Source organism: Cinclus cinclus, chromosome 14 (genome assembly GCF_963662255.1).
Source record: "Cinclus cinclus chromosome 14, bCinCin1.1, whole genome shotgun sequence".
NCBI lineage: Eukaryota > Metazoa > Chordata > Aves > Passeriformes > Cinclidae > Cinclus > Cinclus cinclus.
The window spans coordinates 9,230,101-9,246,612 of NC_085059.1; the positions used below are offsets into that span (position 1 = coordinate 9,230,101).

General features: G+C 40.5%; 2 protein-coding genes across 2 annotated transcripts; one reads left to right on the forward strand and one right to left on the reverse strand.

Moving 5' to 3' along the window:
• Window positions 1-33: 33 nt before the first annotated feature.
• HMMR (hyaluronan mediated motility receptor) lies at window positions 34-11,545 on the reverse strand. Its single transcript, XM_062502132.1, has 18 exons — window positions 11,491-11,545; window positions 10,917-11,015; window positions 10,257-10,333; window positions 9,394-9,474; window positions 8,533-8,721; window positions 8,218-8,304; window positions 7,831-7,931; window positions 6,710-6,784; window positions 6,409-6,587; window positions 5,468-5,616; window positions 4,963-5,177; window positions 4,237-4,353; window positions 3,268-3,426; window positions 1,988-2,140; window positions 1,790-1,889; window positions 1,370-1,546; window positions 699-861; window positions 34-79 (listed from the first exon to the last, which is right to left on the reverse strand). Exons 1-18 carry the CDS (start codon window positions 11,543-11,545, stop codon window positions 60-62), a joined length of 2,196 nt encoding a protein of 731 aa, XP_062358116.1. The 3' UTR covers window positions 34-59.
• A 198-nt stretch (window positions 11,546-11,743) lies between these two features.
• Window positions 11,744-16,373, forward strand: NUDCD2 (NudC domain containing 2). The gene is made up of 4 exons (XM_062502023.1): window positions 11,744-12,060; window positions 13,317-13,365; window positions 14,566-14,717; window positions 16,052-16,373. Exons 1-4 carry the CDS (start codon window positions 11,872-11,874, stop codon window positions 16,133-16,135), a joined length of 474 nt encoding a protein of 157 aa, XP_062358007.1. The 5' UTR covers window positions 11,744-11,871; the 3' UTR covers window positions 16,136-16,373.
• Window positions 16,374-16,512: the final 139 nt, after the last annotated feature.

Consider the following 16,512-nt stretch of genomic DNA (forward strand, 5'->3'; position numbering starts at 1 on the left):
TGTTGAAGTCTCCTGTAGCACAGGAATTTATGGGTGATTTTCTTAATATCAAGTAAACTTTAAATTTTGTTTTTATTACCTGCAATGGAAGAATGTTACTAAGTTTGAGTTTTTCACCTATTGCTCCCACCACACTAAGTAATTTCTTGTCTCCTGGGAGGCAGAAAGCCCTACACTAAATCCCACAGGGAAGCCAGGATTTCAGACCCTGGAACAGACACTCTAATGAAACTCTCTCCCCTATCCTGCTGCCCTTGGTGTGCCCCAATACACTTTCCATCTTTTCCTCTACTCCACATTTATTTCCAGACCTTTTGCATCTTACCTTGACACCTGCAGTGGTGTAAGGTCCTGCCAGATAGCAGCTAAAGAACCAGGGTGCAAAGGTCTGGCTGAGCCACTTGTACCCTATAACCTGTGGAGGATACACTTCCTGTCACCTCATCAGCAGGAACACGTGAGCTGGTGACAAAACGAAAATGGCTTTGCTGTCTGACCTGGCACACCACCTATTCCTGCCAGGCTGTAAGGATCTGGGGTGGAAAGTACACTGGGAGTACCCCATTGATGCAGCCACCAACATCTGCTACCACAAGAGACACCATTCACCTCACCCAGATGCAGTAGACTATGCAAGACTAATACCTTCTTTTGGTTAAGCTTAAGGGGTACAAGGGCTACATCAATATCAAACTTACCTTCTTTTAAAGGTGTTTTTGGAGGAATATTTTCCTTGCTGTCATGCTGGAAAGCTTTGGAAGGATCAAAACACTTAATGCCCTGCACTGCACACAGCTGCTCCTGAAGATGTCTGCTGGTTTGCTTTTCCTTAGCTAGCAACGCACGCAGTTTTGAGACATCCTAGAGAAAACAATACTTGGAAGTCAGATGAAGAACACGAGAAGAGCTTGCTTCATAATTTACTGAGGGAACCATTTTAGCTAATGCTAAACATAGACATTTACTGGTGGCATTAAAACCCAACCCAAACATACAGGTGTAGAGAAACCAGAAGCACATACAGGTAGAGTGTAACACCACTAAGCAGTATGGCAATCTGAAACTTTCAGTAGAAAGTTTATTAAGTCTAGGACCCTAAAAAAAGGTAAGAAAAGCCAACCAAACAGGAAATAGAGGTACTTATTTGTACTGCTGATCCCTCTGCATGTTGTAAATTCAGTCAAAAATAAAACACTTGGCATTTCTGGAGGCTGGTGCTTTATTATAATCTGTTTCATGCAGGGAATTTAAGAACCAAGAAAGTAGCTTGCAGGATTAGTCTATGAATATTTCGAGCAACAAAAAAAAAAAAAAAAAGGCATCAAGCACATTAGTAACTTGCAGATTTCTAATTTTTCATCTCACATACCTGCTTCAAGTGGGCGTTGTCTTCCTTCAACTTCATAACATGCTTGATTTTCTGTTTCATGTTCTGGTGGCCAAGTAGTTTAGCATACGCATCACTCAGTTTATTCAGCTCTTCTTGGGCTGCCCCATGCTTCTCCAGGAGTGCATTCCTCTCTGCTTCAAAAGCATCTAGTTGTTGCTGAAATACATTTGAACACCTTAGAAATCTTTCAGCTAAACACAGCATTTTACTGAAGTGAAATCTACCAAGAAAGATTATTTAGAGAAGGGGAATAACTGGCTCATTGGATAGTAACTTAGGAAACTACTGCAGAATAAATGCTTTAGAATGGGAAGTAGCATATTTACTTCTCAAGAGTAGAACTTGAGCCAACTGCAAAAGTCTTATATCAACAGATACTGACAAACACCTATTTCACACCTGAAAAGGCTTAACTTTGTTATGTAAATCTTCATACAGTTTACACCAGGTCTTGATCTCTTTCTTTAAGCTAGAGGTCACATCTTCACTTATGGTTTTCCTAAAAAGTAAGAAGGAGACTTGTTATGTTTCTTGTTAGCTCTCAGCACTTCTTCCCAATTAAACTTGGCTGTACCATATGCAGTTTAAGAAAGTCACCTTGATCTTTCTGCTTCAAGTTCTCTTTTCAAATCTTCAGTTTGCTCCTCAAATTTTTCCTGAAGTTCAGTCATTTGTGCAAGGTAAGACTCTTTTGTTCTCTCTGTTTCTGCTTCTTTTAGTGCAAGCTTGGTCTGGGCTTCTAAAAGCATCCTGAGGAAAACACCATAATTTCTTCATGAGCCCTTGATTTTTACTTTTTTTCCACTACACTAAATCTAACATGGTGGAAAAGCTCTTAGCAGTACTGAAATAAAAGGTTTGCACAAACAGTGCCACAAAAAAAGCAGTAGTACATAAGGCAATTAAGTTTAAGATGAACAACATTTTTACCTTTTCCTGTAAGGATGCAAGCAGTCCTTTTGAAGCAAAGAAAGATCATGTTGCTCACTCAAAGTTCAATGCCAACAGCTTTTAGCAGTTTAGTAGTTAGACTTTGCATGCAGAGATTTGTTCAAGCAGGAACTAATCAAGACTGTTCAGTGTGTATATATGCAAGATTTCAAAAATCCTACACCTAAAAGCACTGACCCCTCTTCACCCCCAGCTGTTTGTTCCATCTCTTTCCTGCCACCTCAGCCAGGAAATACCTCTTCAGTTTCTCTTTTACCAGCTTCAATAGAAATTGGAGACATTAAGCAGATGGGGGGAAAGAAAGGGCAGTGTCTTAACCAGCACAGAACCATAGAGAACATGGATCACTAAATTGCTGTTAGACAGTCAGAGAAGCATGTCCTCAGCTACTGGCCTAACACAACTTCTTGGGTGTTATTTCTCATCAGCTGCACTGTGGTGCCTCATATTAGGCAGAGACAGGACCTCAGTTTACATCACAGTGTGGCAATTCATGGATGATTAATTGAGGTGACATGGATGATGATGAGTTGACATCATTCAGACTGGAGTGGCAAAGAGCAAGTTCTGCATCAATATTTGCTTGTCTACCCTGGGGATCTTATTTGCAGAGCAGATACTGTGACTGTATTTATGCTGAAACAGACAATTCCAACATATTTCATTCAAATATTTTTCTTTTCCTCTATGCTCTAAATATAGATAAAAGTCAAAATAACTGACTGGACAGACCAGTTTCCTAATGCATATAAAACTTAATAAATTTTGTCTGTCAGTATTTTCAATCTTCTGCACTAGGAAAAGCAAGAAACTTCAGCTTACACCAAAAACTGATCTGATCTTCTAGAGCATCACATGACATTCTAGTCAGAAAGGCAAGCCTCAGGTTGCATTCCTTAGCTTAAGGAAAAGTTTTTCTGTAGTACCTTGCACATTCTTCATTTGTTTTGTTTTTATTGTATTCTGCTTCTTGAAGCAGCTGCAGATTGTCTTGGCCTACTTTTTTTAGGCTCACAATTTCTTCTCGCAGAGAGGTATTCTCCAGTTTAAAACTGCAAATTTCTTCACCTGATGTTTTCTTGTAGCTAGTATTACAGTACAAATAAGAAAAACCTTGTTACTTCAGGCAAAATATAGATTTACGTGTTCACACCTTATAAGAGCAATACAAGCTTGTGCTGGCAAGTATCAAAGATTTCAGTCTGAAGATATGGCAATGTACAGGCACTGATAAATCCAAGGGTAAGAAAGAAACCACAACACAGTTCCATAAAGCCATAAGCAGTAAAACTATGACAAATTTTGTGATACAGATATTACTATATTTTTGTATGTATTTTAAAACACAAAGGACCTACTCTCTCAAGTTCATTTTAAACTGCAATGCAACTGCTGTGTGTAGTTGGCATTGGCAAATATCCCACAGGATCCTTCATGAGTGACACACACACCCCTAGTATTAACTTTTTACAGTTATTTTACATACTTTCTAAACTTGAATATTTAAGGTGAAAGAACTGCAATAACTGTAGGAAACTACTCTCAATTCAGTGCAAATTTTGAGTCAATACAAGCCTTTTTGCAAGATAGTTCCAGTGCCAAGAGAACCCCATCACTAGTTACAAATAGCATTGATTCAAGACCACTGAACTGGTTACGTTTTGGAAGAAGAAATATCCAATTTCCAGAACTAGACAGTGATATTGTGTCACTATACTTGCCTAGTACTCGAGAAATAAATTCTTAATGCCACCAAATACTATCATAAAATCCTCTGCTCTAATGCCATGACAAAACACTCACATGCGGTGTGAAGTACCAAGGTACATAAATAGTATATTTTATTGTCATCTTAGAGATAATGCCTGTCCTATACATTAATAAAACTTACATACCTTTCAAAGTCAGCAATAGTCTTTCCAAGTTTCTGCAGGGTATTGCTGTGCTCTTCTTGGATTTTCAATAGAGCACTGCTATGCATTGCCTTGATTTGCTCTAACTCTGCATTCTTCCTGAAATAAAAATTCAGCATTTCACACTGGAGAGAAGTATGTGTGAAAACATCACCAAATGCTGCTATCAGTTACAGAAGGCTTGAAGCAGCAGCAATAAGTTGTGACAAACCAGTAACTTCTCACATACTAAAAAACAATCTTTACAACAGGTATTACTAAGGACTTCCCCCTCCCCTTATTTTCCAAGGAAGATATAGAATTGACTGAAAACATAATAGTAAACTTAAACAAGAAATAACTGCCTTGAAAATCTTTTTGTCACTGTCTCCTCCAGAAAAGAAATAGCCAATACAACATGCACATAGCTTACCCAGTACAGCAAGGTCAGAGCACTACAATACCAGCCTTTCAAGCAAATCCCAACTGGCTTTTTTTCTGTTTTAAAATACAATAATGTAAAACTGACTCAAGTTATTACTGATACTGACTCAAGTTACTACTGCTAGTGATTAGGTCTCATTACTATTGGTAATCAACATTCAGCAAGAAATAACTTCAGATCTGCTCAGGTCTCTAAAACCTGACCTGAGCTCAGAAGCTCTGTTTGCACTACGAATTTAACATTTTTCCTTTCAAAGCTTGAATCAGAAAGTTTCTCTCACAAACCCTTTCAACTCTTCTTTCATCTGTGCAAGTTCACGATCTTGAGATTTGATTTCTTGTTCCAGTTGTTTCACCAGCTTTTCAGCTGTCTTCTCCTTCACATGCAACGTATTCAGCTCCTTCACGGTATCATTCAGCTCTTTTTCCAGAAGATGTCTCTCACTTGCTACTTCATCTTCAAACTCCAGTAACTTCTGCTGCACTGATGCCGATGACTCCTGCATACCACAGATTTTAAAACTACCAGTATTTTCTGGGTAGCAAAGAGCTAATTTGCAGTGTTTAAATTTCAAATCTATTGGAATAACCAAAACCCTCATCCCACCAGCAATAATTCTTAGACCTATTAAACCACACAAGGTTTTGCAGGCCAGTGCCCATGTTGCTGTTAATTAATGATAACCTAATATGTGGAATGCACATCTCATGCATAACTGAAACGACAATTTTTAGTGCCAATCCTTGGGAATTCAATCTACTTTTAGATTAATTTATAGCCTGTATTTACCTTCTCTTGCTGCAGTTGAGAGATGACCTCCTGATGCTTCTGAAGCAGTTTTTGATGTTCTTGTTCCACTAAATCAATTTTTTTTTTCAGGTCTTCTATTTCAGCATTCATTCTCAGGAGCTGTCCTTCAGCCTCCAGCAATTCTTTCTCTGCACAGAAAAATTGTCAATATAACACAAATTCCCTTCTCTATCTTTAAATAAGTAAAATATGTATTATCCATAATACTTCCATTCCATCTTTGTTTTTCCCTTGCCTAACTACCAAAAACACAGAAAGAAAACCCCCCACAAAACAAACCCATACCTACAACCCATCTGGAAACTCCTCAAATTGGCTTGACATATACCACTTTACAATAATTTTAACAGCAGGAGCGTTTGGACCAAGCAATTAGCCTTCACCAGAAGAGCAGGGAAAACAACTACGAGAGCTCCCCAAAGCTTCTTGCACAAACTAGCACACAGAAGGCACAGTACACAGAAAACTGAGTATATGTCTCAGATTGCAGTGTTGCTGGTCCTGGGAGAGAAGGAGAAAGGAGGTGAAGAAGCAATCTTGCCACATTCCCAACACCTCAATGAATCTATGCATAAACTGCTAGCAGTGAATTCACACAATATTATACTGCTTCTCAGTGAAGAGTAAGGAACAAGAACTTCTTAGTGTTCACCTTTCAGATTAAAACCACTCCTACAATTTTCATTATATACTATTCATCCAAGTTGCCCTCCATGGAAACACCAATTAACAGATGTCAGCTGTGAAGTGATTTCCCTGTCATAAACATTCCTTGGTGTTTCTAGCTGGAGCTCAGAGACTCGACTTCTCATTTGGAACAAACTAGTCTAAACTGACATTTTAGAAAACACCTATTTGAGATGCTTTAAGACATGTGAGTGATGCCACATATGGAACAGTGTACCAGAACTAACAACTACCTTTCTCTTGTTGAAGCAATTGACACCTCTCATTAAGTTCTTTCATCAGTTTACATGACTCTTCCTCTTTTGCTTTGAGGGTATTCCTCAGGATCTCAATATCTTGGTCTTTCTTACTCAGTGTCTCCTCCATCTGGCTGACTTCCAGTTTGTATTTCTTAGCTGTTTCTGCAACACTACTGTAGAAGAAAATTCAGGCACAAATTTGGTTTGTAAGCTTACACATAAACACAAAGGAAACTGTTTAGGACTGTTGGTTTCCGAGAGGAAAACTGCCTTCTTGAGAACAATTAGTTGTTACCTGAGTTCTGTAATATATTCCAGGAGTCTTTCAGTGTCAGACTTTTCTTCAACTTTCTCTCTCTCAGTAGCAGACCTACAATCAGATGGGTTTTATGACATATTTAAGCAAATTCAGAGTTAAATAGTAACACATACTTTGCATCTCCCATTTTGGCTGAAAAATTGATATTGGCTCTAAGAATTGATTCTATCCTCCTTCCATACCTGTTTCAGATAGTCTTCTCATCGTAGTAAATGATGTAGTAAATATGCTAACCCACATTTTGCCATGAGCAATATGCCACAAACATGCATTAACATAATGTAGCTTTTGTAGCAAATCAGCATCTCCTCCCTTTGTGATCTGCACTACATTTGCATTTGTGTATTTTAACAGCCAAGTTTGTGCAGAGTGCCAATGGTGCCAACCTGACATTAAACATAGCTTGGAAGTTCATCCTAGGTCACTATCCTCAGCAATAGGCTACATTTTGGCCTAATAGAAAGTGCTGAGTTAGAACTCACTCTCTATTTACATAGAGCTGCTGAAACCAAGAGACTGTGCAGTTGCCTTTCTTCAGAGCAGGTGTCTACATCAAAACAGCTCTGAAGGCACTACAATGGCTCTCCAAAGCACTTCTCTGGAGAACATGAATAAGTTCATCAAATCCATGCCAAATGCCAGGCTGTTAAATTGGGATTTCAGCTCCTGCTCTAATGCTTTTCTACTCTTGCATATTCCTAACTCAGTAGTTTAAAGGGCCAGAAATATCCCATCCATACAAATGTCCTCCTCCAACCTAAACAACCTGTTTTCTAAAGACCCATGTCTTCCCACCCCATACCCAAGAAAACCCCCCACCCATACCACACTGGAAGACAAAGGGTTGACATGATACCATTTGTCTTTTAGAAAAACATGTTAGATACACTAGAGAAACAATGTTTCTAACAGTTGTTTTATCAAACCACATCAGTTGTTAGAACTTCATTCCATCCTATTTATTCCAGATCACAAACACTGATAAGGTCAGTTCCTTCTCCGCAGGGAGACAGCCTTGATTTTGTTTACCACAAAAGATAAGCATGGAAACACAGCCAGGTCATATCAACTCCTCTATTTCCCTTCCTAGCACTTACAGTTTTTCTTGTAACTGCGCTACTTTTCCTTTTGAATGCTCTAGATTCCTTTGTACTTCCTGCAGCTTCATTTCCATGTCTTCCTGCTTTGACAGTGCAGTCTTAAAAAAAAAAAAAAACAACAAATAACAAAACACATTAACATTAAAATGGGATTTACTGGGAAAAAAAAGGCATTGTGGAAGAAACAGTGGTGAACTGAAATTTTATCATCACTCCCATTTAATGATAGCACCAGCTACTATGCTAAATGTGATTGCAGTATCCCTTTGTAAAGATATCAGCCTCTTGTTAAACAACTACCACCAAGAACTTCCAACTGTACTGAGAATCACCAGTTTTATTTCTGAGCAGCTGAGAATTACTGTCCTGTGCAAACAGTCGTACCTTTTCCTTAGCATCCCTCATGTTTCTGAGCTTCATCAACTCCATACACAGACTGCTCATTTTCTTCTGCGCACCATCTTCAGACAGCTTGTTAGAAAAGAAGATAAATGTGTAATTCCTTTGTATGAATTGCTGTTCAGACAACACTTTCCAAGTGTTTCCTTCCTGCTCTCTATTTAGACAGAAGGCACAAGATCCCAGAGCAGACATGCTTTATGTCAAAACAGATTCTGCTCAGCAACTACAGCTTCCTCTTGCACAGGAAGCTCAATAACAGCAAAGGCAAAGCAAAGATGCACTTTTTTGTCTGAATACCTTTGACTTTAATAGTTCATTGCTTCTTGTAATCTCCAGAAGCTGTTTTTTCAGGCATGCAACATTTGCCGAAAGAGATGTTTTCTCCTGAACTGCAGCACTCAGCTTTGCTTCAGTCTTAACAAGATCTTCATCCAGAGCCTTAAGCTTTTTATCCTGTTCTCCACGTTCTCTCACTAATGCACGAATCTAAAACAAGAGGTATTTTCATTATTTCCTACTATCATTAGCTTAGCGTCTCCAAGTAAACCACAGGCATAGGTTACCCAACTGTATTTACTTTCATTCAAAATATGTATCTGCAACTCTCATTTGCAGGAAGGACATAACAGAATCACTACAATTCTCTATTATTATGCACCATACAATAGCAACGTTTCATCTGACCTATTTTATGTTACTGAGCCAATACAACATGTTAGAATAGTCTTAGGTTTAATGGGCAGCAGAGGCCAAGTCCCTTTTTTTGGCTGTGACAGACAAAAAGGCAGAACATGACATTTGAGACACAAGACACCAATTAGCATACAGTTTAGGCTGCCTCTTAAGCATTAAAGATATGACAAGTAGCGAGCAAAAAATTTCAGCTACAGACTGTTCAATAAAACAACCTTTTTTGGAGCAGTCAGAGGACTTGGTTCTGTTTTTGAAAAGACTGACAGAACAGTTGCTCACAATCAGCAGGAATTAATGCAGTTCTATTGTCTTTGTACATCCACAATATCTGATAATCTTTCTTTTGCTGCTTGTAAACGACTTGTATGGTGCGTGATGCAAAAGAGGCCAATTCTACCAGCTTGTATTTTTTGGTACTGTAAGTGGGAGACATGACAGGATTTCACTCTCATAATGGATTCATACCTCCTTCTCCAGTGCCTTCTGTTTCTTTTTCTCTTTCATAAGCACAAGATCTTTTTTAGTCTTCACAATCCCATTAGCCGGCTTTGGAAGAGAGATGTGTTAGAAATCTCTAACTTCATAGTAGCTGAGCACAATTAAATACAAGAGTGGGTGCTTCATACAGACAATATTACAAAGATACACACTAAATAAAGAGCAAACCTTTATCTCTCCCATACAGGGCAGAAAAGTATCAGGTTAGGATGAGGTTTACCCTTACACTTTCTCATCAGCATTACTTTGAAGGACAGCTCATAACTACAGGGACAGGAAGAAGATTAACAAAGCTGGAGACTTTAGGACCCCTAAGCTTCATAAAAACATTTTAATATCTTCACCTCACATACGTTTGCAGAATTTCATCCTACATCATCAGTACATCAGGGTTATAATTTTTCAGCTTGTTAAGATATTAATCTTGAAATCCATATCCTTGCATAGGACACTGAGAACCTGTTCATGCAGGAACATCCCCTCCCTGTTTCCTTCACCACCAGGTTTCCACTCTGCCTTACCCAGCCCATGAGAGCAGGAACACCATCTCCTTAAAAAGAAAGAGCCACACCATAATTACATGGTGAGAAAGAGGAAAAGAAATCCCAAGAGTGTAGCACCAAATATAACAAGCTTCTCTGCAAACGAAATTTAATTATCACATGATTTCCAAGGATACAGTAATTTCATTTTTCCTGCTTAGGTCTTAAGGAACACAGTACGTTGCATAGTTCACTTGTGTAGATCAATGACAATTGCATGAAGAGGCTGCATTGTTTAAGCCATCAGAGAGATTTAGCAGTGCTACAGACACCACAGCAGAGTCTTACCATTGCTCCAAGAGATGTGAGTCTCCTTGAAGTTACTGGAGTGGGTGCACTCTTCTCACTGCTCAGATTTGTATTACCTGCAGAAGGATGTAGAAGAAAATGGTGAAGGAAGAAAGTGTGCATGCACACAGGGACGCAAACGTAATTAAACTATGCAAGGTTAATTAACCGTGTACAAAAGACAACATTCCACCTGGTAGTTAGTCTATCAATTTCACAACCCAATACCAGCTGCTTTTCTACTGCAATCAGCCAGTTCAATATTAGTCATCTGGGCACTTGACAAAAGCTTAGAGAGAGACTACCAGGTGGCAGACACTTTTGATATTTCCACTTCTGCCAAGTTTCCCTGCCACAATCCAGATCCATAATGTCAGTCTTGAACTGAAAGATGCTTTGGATATTAAAAACGCATGAAAATACCTCTAAACTCTAGGTTAATGAGTAGCTTATTTGGCCTCAGAGGCTCCCCCTAATTAGCACAAGTAACATATAAAGCTGTTTTTGGAAGATTCCAGTAGATGTTTTTACAGCTACTCCTTTGAGGTGGAAGGTAGGCAGTCTCTGCAACAGAAACCAATTTCTGAGCAGCAGAGCAGTAACAGCACTAATAATTGTAACATCTGAAGAAGTCATTGAGTTCATGCAATTTTTACTTACTCTTCTGTTTCCTAACTCCTTGACATGCTTCAGAGGACAGCAAACTTCCCGCTCCATCTGATGGCTTAACGTTATGGGATCCTTGGAGGGGGGTACGTGCTAAAAATGAAATTTTCAGAACAGCAAAGAACAATGAAGGTAAGCGACAGGGTTTTCAGCTTCGACGAGTTGAGGCCGATAACACATCTAGGGTAAATCTAGAGCCAAAGTCTCACTGTGAGAGATTCGTACATCAGAAAACGCTCTCGCTAGCGGTGCTTCAGCCATGACAAGCTCTGCACGTTCCTCTTACAGCGCAATACTACGGAACCAGAGGCAGCAAGGCTTAGCATCGCTTTACTTACGATGTACACAACAAACAGTCACTACCGTATTTGGCACGTCAGTGCACGTTGGGACCTTCTGCCTTAGAAGGGAACCCCTGAGAGAACCCAGAGGGTCCTCAGGCACCGCGTTACGGGCCGCTCCTCACAGGGACACACCGAGACCCGGCGCCAGCCCCTCGGACACCGCCGAAAGCTCGCGCTCACTCTCACTCTCGCTCCCGCCCCCTCTGTCCCCCCTCCTCACATACCAGCGCTCCCATCGCGGTCACGGTGGCGGCAGAGCGGCGCACCCACAGAGGCCATGACTGCCCCAGCGCTCCGCGGCACGGCGTTCAAAGGGACCAACGGCTGCAGCGCGCGTCGCCCAGCCAATCAGCTGCCGCCGCCCCGTCCGCCTCGACCAATCGGCGCGCCCGGCGTAGAGCACGCGCGCCGATTGACCCGGAGGGGGCGTGGCCGGCGGTGCGCGTGCGCGGGGCGGGCCCTCGGCGGGCCCTCCGGCCGGAGCGGGGCTGGAGCCGCGGTGCGGTGTTGGACCCGCGGTGAGGTGTTGCGCTCGCTCCGTGTGGGACTCGCTCTCTCTCTCGCTCGCTTATTGTGCGGAGCGTGGAGCGCTGCCGGCGTGTCCCATGTCGGCTCCGTTCGAGGAGCGCAGCGGGGTGGTGCCCTGCGGGACACCCTGGGGCCGCTGGTACCAGACGCTGGAGGAGGTGTTCATCGAGGTGCGCGTCCCGCCGGGTACCCGTGCCAAGGACGTGCGCTGCAGCCTGCGGAGCCGCCACATCTCCCTGGCCGTGTGCGGGAAGGAGCTGCTGCAGGTACCATGGGCAGCCCGGGAGGAACAGGACGGCGGCTGCTCCCGACGCGTAGGCCGCGGGGCGCCGGGGGCATGGGCTCAGTTCGGATATAGAATATCTCTGAGGCCATCGAGTCCAGCCTGACCAGTTGACCACTGTGCCAGTCGACTGTAGGCTTTCCTTAAATACCTCCAGGGACTGTGACTCCGCCACCTCCCTGGGCAGGTCGATCCAATGTATAGTCACACCTTCTGCGAAATTTCTTCCCGATGTCCCACCCGGACCTGCCCTGGCACAGCTTAGGCTGCGTCCTCATGTGCTGTCATTAGTCACCTGCGAGAAGGTTTGCACGCCTGTGCCCTGTGGTGCCTCTCTGTTGTTTATCCCAGGTTTGCTACATTAAAAGTGACATTAATTGGAAAGAGTTTTGTTCACCTGCACGAGGTTTTACAGATGGTGACTGTCTTCCAGTACATGAAAAGAAAGCTGGAGAGAGGCTACTTAGAAGGCCGTGTAGTGATGGGACAAGGGGGAAGAGCTTTAAACTGTCAGAAGACAGTATTATATTGGATATTAGGAAGAAATTCTTCCCTGTGAGGGTGGGGAGGCCTGGCATAGGTTGCCCAGAGAAGCTGTGGATGCTGTATCCCTGGAAGTGTTCAAGGCTAGGCTGGACAGGGCTTGGAGCAACCTAGGACAGTAGAAGGTGTCCTGGCCCACAGCAGGGAGCTGGAATGAGATGAACTTTAAGATGCCTTCCAATCTAAACCATTCTGTGGTTCTATGTGAATGTGGACAGCATTTCAGTGCACAGCTTCAATTGCTCGAGAAAAAACAAACAAACAAACAAACAAAAAAAAAAAACAACAAAAAACCAAGAAAAACAGCTAAAGGCAGATTTACTTTCACATTTATAATGAAGTGCTCATACTACCTGTACCCTGCACCAGAACTAGATGTTGCTCCTGGCAAAAACACTTGAATTTTCATGACAAGATTATTAAAAATGGCATTACCTGCTGAGAAATACAAGCCTTTTCAATGACTCCAGATACTGAAACAATGAAGGTATTAAATGCTTTAATTTAAAAAATTACATAACAAGTAATAATTCTTTAACAGGCTACATGCAAGTGTATACTTGCAGAGCCAGATCGCCCTATTCATTTTCAGCAGAATACAAGGTGGTTACGTTGTGAGTAAAACTTCCTAACACAATGTGAACTGGATGCTGAAGAGGTTTTACTGATTTGTAATATTGTACCTGTCTTTTGCAGGGTAAACTTTTTGACTCTACAGTAACTGATGAAGGAACGTGGACCTTAGGTAATAACCTACATCTGAAGTGACATTATAAAGACAGTAAAATTTTCAAATAGACACTGCAGAATAGTTTACTCCCTCTTTATTAATGGGAAAGATTACTTTCTATCCATAGCTTTGTAAAAAGGCAGTTGCTATTGCTGGATTAAGGAACTGAGGTATTACAAAAGCACTTCAGACTAAGGTTAACGAGAAAATGCCACATCCTGGAAGGTCGTAATCAATGGGTTACAAACATTTCCATATAGTGAGAAGTTTCTTGCAAACCTTCATTTAAAGGTAAACAGGTATGGTACAGTTACATGGTATATGACTCTCTATAATTACTACTTTTTCTGCATTACATTTTTTGAATGAATGACAAAATCTACAGTCCAGGAGAATCAGAAAGAAATTTAAAAATCACACTTAAGGTTCCTATATATAATTAAGAAAAAAGGCATCTTGGGCCATTATACCATAAATACTGTAAAGTATTCAGAATATTGTGGGGGTTGGCAATCATATTTGTGGTCTGTGCCTCTCAGTGTTTTCCTACAATATTTATTTTAAGTATTTATTGGTAATTTAGTAATTTAAGCATTGAAATTAAAAGTGTTAATACACATTGTGAAGCAAAGCCCAGTCTTTTTCAGTATGCAAATAATATTCAAAATACACTTCTAATGCTGTATTTATTCACTTCAGTAGAACTAAAAACTCTGCACATTTACTTTAAAACATGCTTCCAATATATTTTCTATGGCCACACACACTCTTAAATAATCATCCATTCATAGGTTGCTAAAACTTAGTTCTGGCTTTTGTTGGTAATAACTGTCTGTAAAGCCTGATCTCAAATTTTTCATTATTGCCTTAGCAGAGTTGTCTGTATTAATGTATTAAATCTTTGTTGTGAACATCTTCAAGAGTTTACTTTATGTTTGCAATAGAAGTACTTTTGAAATGTGTTTAATCCTTTAAAACAGCTTCAGCATCTTACAGGCCAGAAGGGGAGAGATGACAATACAGACTATTTTTGCTTTGGCCCTATTTTTTTTATGTTAATGTTTATTTATTTATCAAAAACTAGGTTGGCATTGGCATTAAGAACTTTAACAAGCACAAGACATGAAGTAATTTATGGTGAATTCACCAAACCAAGAAAAGAACCAACATGTAGGACTGAGTTTACAGGTTGCTCTATGTGCTTTCATTCAACAGAAGACAGGCAGATGATACGAATTGTTCTAATGAAGACAAATAGAGATGCTGGAAATTGCTGGACATCTCTGTTAGAAAATGAATATGCTGCTGATCCTTGGGTACAGGACCAGATGCAAAGGAAACTTACACTGGAGCGCTTCCAGAGGGAAGTAAGTTAAAGGACTCATGCCTAGAAAAGCTGATGTGGAACAGAGACTAGTTAAAAGGAATAAAATAGGTATTTGTTGAAAGGCCTTAAAAGGATGCATTTTGGGCAGCACAAGAGCCTGGCCAGGGCTGCACCCAGGTTGAATCCAAGATGGATCTCTGTCACAAGTTTTTACAATTTTGTAAGTTTTGGTTCATCTACATATTGGGGTCAATTTTCCAACCACAGCCCCAGGTTATGAAGTCTCAACCCCCTGGCTTGCCCCCTGCCCTTTGATGTTGTTTATGCTTTTTGGGTAACAGTTGTCCTTGATTGTCTAGCTGGGAAGGGATTGTTTTGCCTAACTACCCTGTGAAGAGAACTTACTAAGACTGAATATGAAGTTTCAGAGTTACACACCAAGCAGCAGAGAATCTGAAAAGTATGAATGCTAAAACCCAAGGCATCAGGACCACAATTACTCCTTATATTTTTTGTTAGCACACAGACATTATGGCCAGGAAAGCCGAGCACATGCCATGGAAATATGTGCTTTAGTTCAGTATCTATGAAATGCTTACAAGGTTTTATCACTGTGCTTTAAAGAGATTAGTCTGTCTGCACTCTGTCTGCAGGGTTATAAGTTCAGGTGAGTTTGGAGGTGCTATTGCTTTTTTAGTAATTGCATCTTCCTAACAACTTTTCACTTGTTAGGCTACACACAACTTCTGCTATTGTCTAGAATTATGACATAGCCATATTTACAATAAAATTCGAACATCAAACTCTACTGGATAGGCTTGTTTATAATGTAAGATGGAGTAATTAGCTGGAAAAGATGTTCCTTGCACTTTTACTAAAATTGCCTAAATTGTTTTGCTATCCCTTTGGCACACAGCTATTCCTGTACCTGTCTGCAGGGGTGTAGAATTACATTTTACATGCCAGCTGAATCAGCAGGCTATGTACTGCAGCAGAGAACAGCAGTTTTATGAACCTTGTTATTCACTGAGATTTTCAAAGGACACCAAGAGCCAGATCTCTTTCTTAAACTTTCCTTAATATTTCTCTTCTGGGAGATCTGAGTACTTGCCAAGTCAAGAATAGCATTATGAAGTCAGTTCAGCAGTAGGCAACCAAACTGTGACACTTCAGAGTTCGTTGATGCATTTTCCAAGGATTCCAGTACTGTGATAAATGTATGACAAATTGATTATTATATGTTCTTATTACAATGGCAGAGTATTAACAAAAAGCAATTTAGGGTTTTTGTTTGTGGGTTGTCTGGGATTTTAAAAAGCATTTTTATTCTAAATAATTTACTTACTAAACAGTTTTTAATTTTACTTCCATCAGAACCCTGGGTTTGACTTCAGTGGGGCAGAAATTTCTGGAAACTACAGCAAAGGAGGACCAGACTTTTCTAGTCTTGAAAACTGAACTTTTTATATGTGATCCTTTAGACAAATTACATGTTACAGTTAAGGACTGGAATCATGTAACTGTTGAAGACTTCAGGGATCTCTTCAATGGATTGTTGTCGAAAGTAGCAACTTCAGTGAAGAGAAGGAAGATCTTTTCCAGCAGAATGAAGACAAAATGTTACCAGCTGATTTATAAGCGCTGATACCAAGGCACAGACTATAGAGAAAGGTGTACATAAAAAAGTAATGTCTTTAAGCAGAATGTTTGTTTTGGGCGTTTTTTTTCTTTTTAGAAACACCATAGTAAACAAATCAGTTATAAATCTACCACTCATCTTAATGCAAGGATATCTTCTTAATCTTGCTTATCTACACTTGGGAAGGAAACTCCCC

What these genes read in the sequence shown, in the direction of transcription:
- HMMR (XM_062502132.1), bottom strand. Translation starts at nt 11,545, where the DNA reads ATGGCCTCTGTGGGTGCGCCGCTCTGCCGCCACCGTGACCGCGATGGG. An exon ending in TGACCGCGATGGGAGCGCTG is followed by an intron (nt 11,016 to 11,490) that starts GTATGTGAGGAG and finishes TTTCATTTTTAG; the next exon opens with CACGTACCCCCCTCCAAGGA. An exon ending in AGGAGTTAGGAAACAGAAGA is followed by an intron (nt 10,334 to 10,916) that starts GTAAGTAAAAAT and finishes ATCCTTCTGCAG; the next exon opens with GTAATACAAATCTGAGCAGT.
- NUDCD2 (XM_062502023.1), top strand. Translation starts at nt 11,872, where the DNA reads ATGTCGGCTCCGTTCGAGGAGCGCAGCGGGGTGGTGCCCTGCGGGACA. An exon ending in TGAAGGAACGTGGACCTTAG is followed by an intron (nt 13,366 to 14,565) that starts GTAATAACCTAC and finishes TTCATTCAACAG; the next exon opens with AAGACAGGCAGATGATACGA. An exon ending in TGGAGCGCTTCCAGAGGGAA is followed by an intron (nt 14,718 to 16,051) that starts GTAAGTTAAAGG and finishes TACTTCCATCAG; the next exon opens with AACCCTGGGTTTGACTTCAG.